This window comes from Drosophila eugracilis, unplaced genomic scaffold (genome assembly GCF_018153835.1).
Source record: "Drosophila eugracilis isolate 14026-0451.02 unplaced genomic scaffold, ASM1815383v1 contig_860, whole genome shotgun sequence".
In the NCBI taxonomy this organism is placed as follows: Eukaryota; Metazoa; Arthropoda; class Insecta; order Diptera; family Drosophilidae; genus Drosophila; species Drosophila eugracilis.
This window is the reverse complement of record NW_024573768.1, coordinates 7300-20587: the sequence shown is the minus strand read 5'-3', so window position 1 is coordinate 20587 and position 13288 is coordinate 7300. Positions and strand designations below refer to the sequence as shown.

The 13288-nt window shown below is 39.7% G+C and overlaps 1 protein-coding gene across 1 annotated transcript; it reads right to left on the bottom strand.

Annotated features, from left to right (window-relative positions):
- Window positions 1-2864: 2864 nt before the first annotated feature.
- On the bottom strand, window positions 2865-13080 carry LOC108105851 (anoctamin-8; the record flags this gene model as incomplete). Its single annotated transcript, XM_041819616.1, has 16 exons — window positions 2865-4092; window positions 4147-4292; window positions 4360-4834; window positions 5277-5375; window positions 5998-6256; window positions 7085-7176; window positions 7241-7603; window positions 7764-8093; window positions 8157-8438; window positions 8502-8632; window positions 8697-8832; window positions 10715-10780; window positions 11627-11782; window positions 11847-12139; window positions 12257-12627; window positions 12828-13080. Coding segments are annotated over 16 exons (3683 nt in total), but the record flags the coding sequence as incomplete, so codon positions are not given.
- Between the last annotated feature and the right edge of the window lie 208 nt (window positions 13081-13288).

Here is a 13288-nt window from a genome sequence, read left to right as displayed (position 1 = left end):
TTAATTTGAATTTAACTATGATGCCTAAGTACATTTCGTTTGAAATTCAATTAAAGAATCGTGTGACCTTCCCGAATGCAAACTCAAGATCGTTCTACTCTCTGTTTTATACTCGGTTTTTTGGGAAGGGGGTCATAAAGGCAGAGCTACTGGATGAGCATGAGTAAAAAGTTTTATTAGTTTCCACGTTGCCGAGTGTTTTTAGTATTAAATAAACGAAAATTGAAATTATAAAAAGCATTAAAACTAAACCAAACGGCAACTTGTATATTTTGAGGAATGGAACGGAACGGCACGGGATGGGGGCCAGGCTAATTAAATGTAATTAATTTTCACATACCTCAAAATTAAATGCATTTAAATCAAAGAGATCCGAGAGAGTGTGAGCTTTATATATGTATATATAGCAGCGTATGCTTTAATAGTCGCCGACCGACAAAAAACCGACGCTCTTAAAAGTGATTTAAAAAGTTTCATTAAGATAAACAACAACGAACACTCTACAGCAACAACCGAATGTTATAGCAATTTAAAAATTTAATTTAAGCTGGCTATGAGAGCACAGGTGAATAAACCATGGGTCACACTCGAATCGCAACTCTGACTAAACTACAGAAAAATGTTTAAGAAACAACAACAAAAATCAGGCGAAAACATAGTCTTGGGGGCCATTTACCGTTGCGCCCTCGAGGCGTGGCCGTTTCTCTCGTTTCATTTTAGTTTCGAGGGCATCCTCTACAGACTACTCTTTTCTCCCCGTCCCCCGGATGGGGAGCTCATATTAATGGCCCAACCAACCATTTCGGACAAACAAATTGCTGGCTACTGGATGGGATTGGAGATCCCAACCAACTCCCCAGCCCTTTTGCACCTTGCTTTCTCGCCGTAACACGAGATCTTCAGAAAAAGTAACAGCCAAAATTCAATGGAAAAAATGGCGTTTAACTGTAACTCCTCGGCGCAATATGTGAAACATTTTCGGGTCAGGTGCCCAAAGACCACAGTCCCCAGTCCCCAGTCTACAGACTCCAACTCCGCATCTGTATCTGTATCCGACGAGATTTCACCAACCTGTATCTCTCACTGACAACGCCCCAAAAACTTTTTGGCTCTGCCTGTTTTGTTCATTATCTTACGGTAATATCGCTCATAAAGCGTTGTCTGTTTTCTGTTTGGTGGCTACCTTGTTGGCATCGCCATCACCATCATCACCATCATCACCATCATTTTGGCCAACCTTCGCGATCTCCATGGAGCACAAGTACATATACATATAGCAACTTTAGCTCGTTATGGTTTCCTACATAACTACCTCTTTCCTCAGACCGCCTTTGTGCCATTATTTCGGTGTTACTTTTCGTTTGGGTGTTGCGCGGATGTATGTCCAAGTCGGACATTTTGATTGGTAACCTCTTGTTCAGGTATTTTTCTCATTTGTTGTTTAATTTTTTTTGTTTATCTCAAGACTTGTATTTTCAGCAACTTCGATTTAAAACGATTTGGCAAGCAATTGTTATTTCCGTATGGTTTTATTTATTTGGTAAAGATTTTATACCATTTGAAGATATTAGAAAGAAGGAACAATGTTTAAGGCCATGGCCAGTTAATCATTAGAAAGAATTCCAAATTAAAACAAACATTTTAGAATGTCGAAATCAAAAATATATGTTTCTATGAGTACGTGAACTTATAAAATATACGTGCCACTTAATCTGTTGGTGGGACAATCTGGTCAGCTCCTCTGTCTCGTACCATAATGCATTCGTAATGCGACTCGTGCCTTTTGGGACAAAGGAGGGAGTCAGTGAGATAGGGAGCGGTGATATCAATGGGGAGGGTAAGGGTGAGAGGGCTGGGGATTACGGGAGCGAGGCCTTAAAACGCGCGTTAATTAGCCGTACGTGAGGAGTGCGTTTGTCAAGCAGGCAAATGGCCAACGACTGCTCGGCTCAGAAATTTTATCAGCAAACTGAAATCAGTTACAGGCAGCTCACACAGCTCACCTGCAACAATGACAAGTGTTGATGGCGATGACGATGACGATGACGATGGACGAGGTATGGGGTCTGAGGTTTGAGATTTGTTGTACGTGGAATTGCGAGAGACCCATGTGTGTCGAGGCTTGACTTGACCCGTGTCCACCATTCGTTAAGCTTGGCTATAAAACAAAATGAAAAATGTTGTTGCAAAAAAAAAAAAACAGTTCACAACAACCGAATGAAATCGTAGTCTGAAACACTTGTACACATCGAGTGGTAAGGGCAGTGGTTCTATCTGATTTAAACGTAATGATTAAACCACAGCTAGACAGATGCAAGTGACAGTGCAATCAGTTCTGGAAAAGTTTCACAGCTGACCCTAAACAATCCATTATCCTTGACCCTTTAATTAAGTGCAAGTGCTCCATCTGAGACGTGGACAAGATTTACATATTTCACAGTTCAAGTCGTTTACAAAGGGAATGTATATATTAGTGTTGAAGCAAAGGAATTTTTATTGGGAGAGGGAAATAGTTATAAAGGCCAGAATTTAGTAAGCTCATGGAAAAATGACTAAGCTCAACTAATTTGTTAATGATTATTAAACATTAAAAGAACCTGATTATCTACTTAAAATTCTGTGATAATAATTGCAAGCAGGATATAAAAGTATAAACAGATATTATCTGTTTCATATTCTGTGATAATAATTGCAAACAGGATATACAAGTATGAACAGGTAACATAAAATCATCACGAATAATATCCTTTGAAATTGGATTACTTATTACGTGTAACCCCCAAAAGTATACCTCTACTTGTGAAAATGCACAAAAATTTAGTCAAGTTTAACACCCATCCCAGTCAGTCAAATGACAATTTTTCAATGAAAGGCTTTACTTTGAATCGTTTTATAACACAAGAGCACATATAATCAATTACATTATTATAGTTTGTATACCTCATTTAAATTACACTTAGTTCCTACCATATATTTACAAATATCATTTGTGTTTGGGTGCATCTAAAGTGTAGATCCTCTGACTAGACTGTCGATAAATTGTGAAATTCTCTTGTTTGGTTTAGATCAGGCTAGTACAATACTTAGTAAAACAAGGAAAATATTTGCAGCAAGTAATGAATAAGGTTTCTCCTTTAATAGCAAGCTGCAATTAGTAATAGTTTTTAATCCCATCTGTTGTACCATAGCTAAAAGCGAGTGCGAAGGCGTTATCCTTGTATATGGAAGGAACAATGGACGATATTATCTCACAGTTATGAGTGTCGTTGTGTTGTCTGATTTTGATTATCGTGTGAGAGTGTTTGTCGATTGTGTTTTGTTAATTAATATTCGTAATTATTTAATATTCGTTCACTGGCAACATAAATGCAAATGCAACATTATCAACGTTTTTTTTTATGTAACAAACAAATTGGTTTTTTTACGGCTAAACGCTAAGCAACAATGACTACCAAAAACACATTAACAGCTAAAACGCTAAATCAAAATTCGTTTCACAACTCTTAAAAATTATTGTTTTTTTTTTTGCTGTCTACGATTTCTATGCATTGCTATTGCACTATACCCGGTAATCTATTTTGCATCCAAAAATGATATTCAATTAAACTCTTTTCATACAAAACTTGATAAATTTGCATATGAAATGAATTCCGAAAAACTTGATTAACTTAATTTCGCTATACCGTAACGACTAAGTATAGTTAATTAGTTGCTTCCAACTCTGGACAAGACACACATTCAGCAAATTTGCTCATATATCATCAGTAACTTCGATAAAATCTCGACTAGATGGGGGTCGGGGTGCATAGAAAACTATTTACAAAGTGTGCGAAGGGGTAATCAATCTTAACATTAAGAAGCCTAATTATCCGTATGCGGATGTGCATGCGAAGGTGGATGGTAATGCTGTTGCTGTTGCTGCTGCTGTTGATGATACGTCGATGGGCCGGCTTGACTGGACGATGTGGGTGCACCCGAGCTGCTGGCAGCTTTCATCGCAGGTATGATATCCTCAATTTGGATAAGGTGTTCGATGGGTATTAGAGACAATTCACCGCCCACTGGCTGGGGCATAGGCAGCTTAGCCAAAGCCTAAAAAAGATATAGTTTTTAGTTTAGTTGGATTTTTCCTTAACTTAACCCTACCTTGGCATGCTCTACCGCTATGGTAGCTGCCTTCTCAGCCTCACGCTGTCTTCTCTCTTTAAGCTTGAGTGAGAATATCGCCACTGACCTCGCACTCTTCACCAGCTTCTGCTTAAGACGAGATTTCTTGGCGGCCAATTCAGCGGCTGGCAAAAAAGAATTATGAAAAATTGGTCAGAAAGAGGGAAAACCCGTATTTGATGTTTAACTTACCCTTAGCCTCGTCATCAGCAGTCCCTGTAGATGTAGATGCTGCTGCTCCCTGAGCCTCCTTATCCTTCTCCTTTTCTTTTTCCTTCTCTTTTTCTTTCTCCTTTTCCCTCAGTCGTTCCTTCTCCTTTTCTTTCTCCTTTTCCTTCTCCCGCTCCTTCTCCTCCTTGGCCTGCTGCTTCAATTGTTGTTTATGAGACGAACCGGATGAGGAGTTCGATAGTGCGCCAACACTGGGTCTTGACTGGGAAGTGGTGATGCCGCCATCTGATGCCCCAGCTGGTCCAGGGCCACTGGGACTAAAGACACTGCCACCGCCGCCGGATGATGATGATGAGGAAGCTACTATTTGCTGCTGGTGCTGAGAGGCTGGTGGGGTGGCCAAGCTGGTGCTAGGTGCTCCTGATCTCATGGCCACATTGCACCATGATGGAGCTGGCTTTAAAATCTCCGCTGTGTCTGCCGTGTTTCCAAGTTCCTTTAGATTTAGGAAAAATGATTAGAGATTTGTTAATATAAATGATAAACAAGTTAAGATCTATCGACATCGAAAGCTTATGGGGGTTAGACAATGATTTGTGTATGATGCTAGAAATCCATGCCATTGATTAGTAATTGGATTTGTGAGTGATAGAGAAGCCAGCGTGGGTTTGTGTGTATGAAAGCATCTGCCATGCCCAATCAAATTTTGTATTTTATTGTCCTCTCCCCAAAACTTCGAATCCAATAAAAGCGTTTTTTTTAACAAGGGTTTAACATTATGATTACTACTATTGATACATTTCTACTGATCCTGCAATTTCCAAGTAGAAAACACGAACAACACACATTGATTAACAAAACACATTATTCTTATGTATATATATATGCATCCGATTTGATATATATGGTTATATATATAGTATGTGACTCTTCACTACCTTTGAAATACAATCTATGCTTCTATGCAGATTTGCATTGTCGTTGACTTTTAAACGTGACATCCATTCTGGTGCATGAAGTTTTATGTGTAGCTTGTCCTTTGAACGGCAAAATTCGAGCAGGGTTTTAGGTTAGGTGAGTATTTTATTTGGCTTTTTGGTTTTGTTAAATGTGGCATTAACTTTTTTCTGTGGGGGAGTACAGGGCTGTGCTATTTGTAACCTCAGGTCTTTAAAGAAGTTACTTCTAACTTCCAAATTAAGATAAACTAACTACAGATTAGGTGTGGGTGATACTTAAAACTGATTGCATATTATTTTCCCATGATATTTTGGTTTTTTGTCTAGTTACAGGATCAAGTTTAGTTCCTAAGCAACTGGTTTTGATATCGATCTTAAAAAGTTCAATAAGTATTTTGAATTCTTTAACTTATCTGTTCTGCAATTTATTATTTAATCAAGTATATGTAATTTCCATGTGTTGAATGTTTAAATTGTTAGAAAGTCAAGTAGAGCGGTGATTTGGAAGAGCTACAGATTGTGGTTGGGATAACCAGTACCGAGGCTTTAGATAGTTGATGCAAAAGTCTACAGACACACAAATTACATTGAGCAGCTACAGAGACACAGTACGTCATTTGACTAGGAAAACTCTTGTGAAAAGGGGAAAATTCCTATTTGTAAGATATACGATTTTATATAGTCTTCCCCAAGATCTTACGCTCATATTCAGATGCATGGCACTCTCCGCGGATATCTTGCGCGTCTTGTACGGTGGTATCTCTGGAATCGTCTGCTGCGTCTGCTGACCAGATAGTTGCCGCATGGTGGTTCGCTGGGGACTGCTACTGGCGCTGCTGCCGGTATGATCGGCTGAGTCCGTCGATTTCTTTCGGAATGGCGGTATTTCTTGAATATGCATTGATTGCATGCGAGCTGCATTTAAGGCCGAGTTCAGCGCTAGCGTGCTGGCAGAAGCTCTGTGTGCCACACATAAAGCGAAAGAAAGAGAAAAAGTTCAAAAATGTAAAAAGAGTGTAAGAAAAGGTTGTAAAAATAGATAGTAATTTGATTTATCATATAAAATAGGTAACTAGGATAGAGCAGGTTAGCCAATTTCGAGAAGTAAACATTACACAAATTTTGAAAGGCTATGAAAGGGCAACAAACAGAAAGTAAAGGCATCAGACTTAATGCTGTTTTCAGTTTCTCTTTTATATAATAAAACTTAATTTGTTATTAATTACAAATATATAAATGAGCTAACCGAAAGCAGTATTAGTTCCATAGAATTACAGCATCGAAAGCATCTAAAACACGTTTCGAAACACACATCGATCTATCTAACCAACTATCCAACCATAATTTACCCGCTTGGCAGCTTCTGGCGTTGTTGCTTTTTTTGGTTGCTACCACCAAAAGTTGTTAAATTTCGCACTGAATATCCAAGATATGGCGGAATTTCCGGTATAAACATTTTTGATTTCCTAACACAACTCTGATAACCTCTATCAAAAAACAAATTTATTTAGCTTAATTTATTGAGAGTCAAAATTGATTTTAATTAAATTGAATAAATTAATAATGATAAAAGATTATGTGTAAAGAAAATAGAAATAGAATTGGTAAGTAAAAAAATGTTTATAACTTTCTAGTGAGCTGGGAGTTTTTTAAGTGCAAGTTCATTAAGTTCATGGGACGATGGCTGACCATTAGGAGTATCCCCCCGACACCTTGGCGTGTGCAAAATACTTAAGTTTTTCCGTCCCACACTCCTTTATTATTGTTTTAATGGAAGTGGCACTCACCCGCCATTACCGTCCTGATGCAAACTGGACAGGGAGGCGCCACCGAGCGGTGGCGTTGACTCATGCAGCGGTCTAATCAGTATGGTGCTGGTCTGTGAAAATGAAGTACAAAATGCAATTGCATATGAAGTTCAGTTGTCCTGTTTATTCACCCACCTGCGAGGGCGGAGAATCGGGTGATGAATCACGATTCTCATAAATATTAACATCCGCCTCGATGTTACGTCCATAGCCAGCAAACTCCTGTCCATAAAGCAGTATATCTTCGGCCACCTGACTCTCCATGGACTGATCTCGGGTGGTATTTGACCCACTCTCCATTTGCATTCCGCTGGGACCGTCCTGTTCCGGCTGCGTGGAAGTGGTCGACTGCGGAGTTGGAGGGGTGGGGCGAGGTGAGGTGCCCTTACACTGCATTTCCCGCCGGCAATGCTCGGCGCGTGCGATTTCCGCCGCCAACCACGAAGGCAACTCCGGCAGGAGCCAGGTGAGTGCCTGCCGCAGGCCCAACATTATGTGCTGTAAAATCGGAAGTATATATAGGTTTGTATATAGAAAACAAAGTAACTTTAATGTCCTTGCGATTAAAAGAGTAAATTATATTTAATAATTACATAATCATATTTAAAACACTATCTGCTGGGGCATAATGATTATGCAATTCCTTATATGAACTCACCTCTAGGGTGACAATCAGAATAATTGTCTGTGCTGTGGTCAAACCAGGCCATAGCCTCGACACCTGTCCTGAGAGTCCAATCAGGGCGCAATTCACAATGACGGCGGCAAGAGACAGGATGCTCAGGGCATTTTGCCAGGTGCCAATGTTGGCCACACGCTGACCAAATGGACGCTGATGAACATGGGCCAGCTTGAAGGCATCAGACCGAATCTCCATTAGGTTATTGATCAGAGCACAGACTCCAGCCAGTGGAAAGGCGGCCGAAAAGAGCACCACATAGCCCATTTGAACGAGCATCTCCAAATGGTCCGAAAAAGTGCCATCATACTGGAGGGGTAAAATCGAAGAGTCAGAAGAGAAGAACATCGTACGTTTAAATACGTCAATCACCTTGTACAACGAGCTCTCTATTTCGGCCTGGCCAATATTCCTTTTAGTCGACGACTCCGACTGATGGGTCTTGGTGGGCGTGCCAGTAGACTCTGCCTTTAGTTCCGCCTCAGCAGTGGCCAACTCCTCGGCCAGACTACGGGTCACATTTTGGGTTGGACTCAGAGCACCCCACATATTAAAGCTCAGCTTAGCTAGCTTCCATTGTTCAACAAAGTAGGGAATTGCAGACTCGCGAAGATTTCCAATGATTTGGCGGGAGATGAGAAGACCAGCTAGTTGCTAGGATTAAAAAATAACAATCAGTCTAAGCAAGTTTATTTATAGTATAATCAAGAAAGTTACCTCTTTAAGCTTCTCCTCATCACGCAAATAGAAAGCAATATAGAAAAGTGATAGGAAAGAGTTGACAAACTGGAAAAGAGCCACTTTGGCTATCAAATGGTTCTCATATTTCGACTGCAGGCGATAGTTTTCTGTGAAGTAAGTTCAAGAGGTTAAGGCGGTTCAATTTAATAAATAAAATGTCTCTTAAATTACCGCGGTCATTGAGCCAAACAGCCAACTTAAAGTAGGCTTCGTCCATCAAGGTAATGGCTCCTGCCAGTAAGACTTTTGGAATGACACTTAGACAGCACAGAACACTCTCCTCCGGCAACTTGGAGTCCCACCAGTCCTGAGGGAGTTGGATAGAGAAAAAAACTTAGATTTAATAAATTTATAGTAATTAATTTCTGATTAGCTGACACACGCAACCTGGGTAAGTATCAATATTAATCAGCATAGCCCACTCTTACTTCAGTTTTCCATCATTTTCTACGCTACCCCCACCGCAATTTTCCTTAATTAACCTGTCATTATTATTCATTCTTTGGCTGACCTCTCACTCATGCCTCCCCTTTTCCTCGGCTAATGAAACGCATATTGAGTGTTTAAGCAATTTGATTACATTACAAATAATTTCCGAGGATTAAAAGCACGTTTGGTGACAACGATCCGTGTTTGGTAGAATCCACAGATGTCCTGCCTTCCTCACATTTAAAATACTATGCATCATTTCTCCATTATGTTGGTCATTGTTAAACTGGAGAACAAAAGACCTCTCTGCTTTTGTCTCATGGAGACAAATATGTATTCAGAGGTTTTTATTATGTTGCACAATTTTGCAAACTTAATTAACCACACTTTGTAGCAGGTAATTAATTTGATAGTTGGTCAAATTGAATGTTTAACTTTTCCCCTGGAGCTCTTTAACATATTAGCTTAATATGTTCAATGGATTATAATTATATCGAAATATAGCCAGGCAATATATAAGAGCTCCAGCCTTTCAGTCAATTTGATACATTCAATGTGCTTTTCTATACCTCTAAACATCCTTCAGTTGACCAAGTCCTTTAACCACAAAAGTCTGCTTTTGACAAATACCACTATAACCGCACTGAAGCACATACCTATCTACACACATGATGCCTTCCACCCACCGCACCTCTGTACGCTTCATTACGACAACATTAAGGTGCTCGGTTGAGCACTAAAAAGAACCGAACCAAAAAAGCCATTGTCCCCTGGCTCCAGGTGCGCATTAAGCCACATGAACTACCTGCAAACACCGAAAGGTAGCCAAAAGCCAAACAACAACTACTACTAAATGGTCCATTCTCAGATTAGTGAGATGTGCAGCTCGTCCACTATGTAACTGGCAGCTTTTTAACTTTTTGAATGACACGAACAGATGAAAGCTAAATCCTATCCGTTGGCAAAGGTTAACAACGATCGTGGACTCTTTTTAAGGAACTATTTTACTTTTTTATCAATATATAAGTGTCTTAACCTTGAAGTTTCAATAGCAAAAAACTTGAGAGAAAACTTTCAGAAATTAGCAAGAATACATTCATTTTATTTGTCCTTCGTTCTTAGAGCTTTTATAGTTTTAGACTTTCAATTATGCGTAAAATTTCCTAATGTCAACGAAAGTTTTATAGTATTTTATCAACGTCGAAGTGGGGTTGGGCAACACTCGCACTTTACTAGTACTCTTTCTCCCCATTGTCTCTATCTTCAGTTTCCCAGAGGCAGTTTATTTTTCGCCAGCTGAGCATTTTAATTAACGTCAGCTTGGGTTGGGAAAAAAAGAAGAAGTAAAAAATGCGTATGCAAAATGATGGCCTGAAGCAATTGCAAAAATTCTTCGACCAAAGTGCATATGTGTGAAAAAAAAAACTTTTAATGAAAAAAATTCTCGGTTAACAGCGGCAAGAAAAAAAACCAAAACAATTCCTTTTGGAAGAAGAAGAAACTGTTTTGATTAAATAGAGAATATAGACCACAAGCCTTTTCTAAACTAATTTCAATTGTTCAAATTTTGTTTAATAATCTTTCAATAAATTTTATCTAACTTACAAAAGCATATTATATAGTATGATAATGATGGTTGATTTGTCTAATTTACTTTCTTTACTATTGCATATGACGACTACAACACAAACTGTTTGATTTTTCAATCATACAACACTTAAAGTAAATAATTTAAATGCAAGTTAAAAATGAATAAGAACCTTGTGCAAATTATACATGCATTGAGCAATTCCTTTATCTGGTATGTTATGGTGATCCAGCCAATCCTGTGAAGTATACAAAAGTAGAAGAAAAAGAAAGAAAACATAGAACCAAAGGACGAATGAAAATAAAATGTAAAAACAATTCATTGATGTGTGATGAGTGATAAACTTATTTTACTTTTGGCCCTATCTCTTTGAAAGTTTTAGTTGCGAAAATAAAGCGTTGAGAAAATAAGCCAACTAAGAAAAATGATTGCTATGAATTAGGTCAACGCAGGACCGGAAGTAAAAGCAGCAACAGTTTCAACCGGAAACCGTACAAGTGTTCATATGTGTGTGTGTGTTTATGTGCAAGGCAGTTAAAATATGCTCGTGTGCGTGTGTGTATTTCGGCTAATTCTCGTAAAGCGTGAAGAAAAAAGGAAAATAACAAAAAACTAAAATTTGTATAAGCAGGCGACACACGAGCACATTCACACGAACACCCACACATGCACACACAAATTTGTATATCGCTTAACGTGAAAACAATATTAATTATACGCACTGTGGAACAATTTTGGTGGGAGCACGGAATACGAATTGTCGTGATCGGAAAGTGCTTTGCATACCCTTGCAAATAATAATAAAGCTTTATGGATTTGTCAGGCACTTAATATGTTTCTTTATGGCCCATAAAATCATAATATTAATATTATCTGCACTCAAAATAAAAAAGGAAAAAAGCTGCAGCCTTCAATATATGGCAAATAAAGTAAAAATAACCCTGACGTTTATTTAAAATCTTTAATTAGTTTTCAAGAAGTTCAAGAATATAATTTTAGCCTTTCAGGATTTTTAAACACACCTACACACACACACACACTTTAAAGATGTCTAAAAAATTTTAATAAAATTAGCCTAACTCACCTGAAAACGCAACATGAGAAACATCACAGCAAAGACCACACACAGACAACAACCAATGATGGGAAAGCTGACCAGATAGCGAAACGCACGTCGCTGCCAAGCTGGCGCCTCCTTGGGCTCCAAACGACCCGTCACATTGTTCTCCTCCAAAGGACCCTAGAGCAATGATCCGAGATATACGATTAATCAAACAAATTGTCAATAACTTCTGCTACTCTACCTTATACAAGGGTCTCGGTGGTTCCAGCAGCTCTGGTGGCGTTGATAAAGTGCCCCATCGAAAAGCCAATTCCACGGAATAACGCTTCCAGGCCTCGAGATACAGTGAAGCCCAGGCTACATTGAACAGTGAGAAGAGTACGTGGCCCATATCCTGCGCTGTTTGACCTTTGCCCCATAGAATGCAATAGAGTATGGTGCCAAACACTGCCGGAACGCCCAAAGCGCAGGTGTAGTGACCCAGCCAGGCAAAGTACAAAGCGACCTTTACGCCAAAATAGGCAGCGATGTCATCTGAAATGAATGTCATATTATTAGGCCTCAGGTTATCAGAACTTAATGACTTTTCTGTCCTAAGAATAGGACCAATCTGCTTAGTCATACACTCTAAGAATTTAGTAACTGTCTTACCCAAAGGTTGCGGGGCGAATATCTGCTTGACCCAGTGCGTCTGGAGCTGCGTCAGCGAACTGGGCTCGTGCAGCGGGAAGACCTGGGTGATCAGGCCGGATTCCTGCCAAGCGGCCACGATGCTCTGACCCTCGGCCACAGCCGCTCTGCCATGAAGGGCATCGATGTCACTGCAACCGGCTCGTAAGCCTTGCAGCACCTGAAGGACCAGCCACTGTCGCTCCTGGGAGGTAAACAGTGCTGTGCTTCCCACATCACCGCGCAATTGCTGGAAACAATGACTCTCGCGGGTGGTGAACTCCCTCAAAGCACCGCCCAAATCGGGTCGCAAACGTTTTGGCAGGCGGGCTTCTTCAGCAGCTCTGAACAGGCTAGAAAAAAAGTTGTTTATACAGTAAGTACAGCAATAAATTAGTTTTTAGCTTTAGTTTAATATTTGGCACACAATTATGTGAAGCCCTAAAAATGGTTTTAATTAAAATTATTGGCTGCCTAGGTCTCAAACCAAAACATACAAAAAGTTTTAAAAACTTTTTAATTAAACTTATTCCTGCCAAAAGACTCCACTTACACATTAACGGGGGCACTGACATAGAAGGCATTCCGTCGCGTGCTCTCGTGCGCCTTGACCTGGACGAGAAGACCGAGACCAGCCGGCGGTTGCGAGCGGATACGGGCCAGGAGCCAGCGGAGCGCTTCGTCTGGTGCATCCTCGGGAAATTCAATAACCACGTCACATTGTGTGGGAATTTTATTGAGCCAGAGGCGCCGAGGCGTCATCAAATGACCTGCGTAGGGCACTTTGCGGCGTAATTGGCGGGAAGCTGGAAAACCGAAAAGCAGAGATATTAAGATACAATGTAACTATGTTTTAACTTTAGTAATCAGTTTATCCTCTAAAAGCTATTTAAGCGATAAAGAGATATTATACATACTAAGATGGAAAAGTTATGTGCCTTAGCTTTTCAAAGTTTGTAAAAATACGAGGGGAATGCAGACCAAAGCATCTCACAGTAAAAAATACGAAACCAC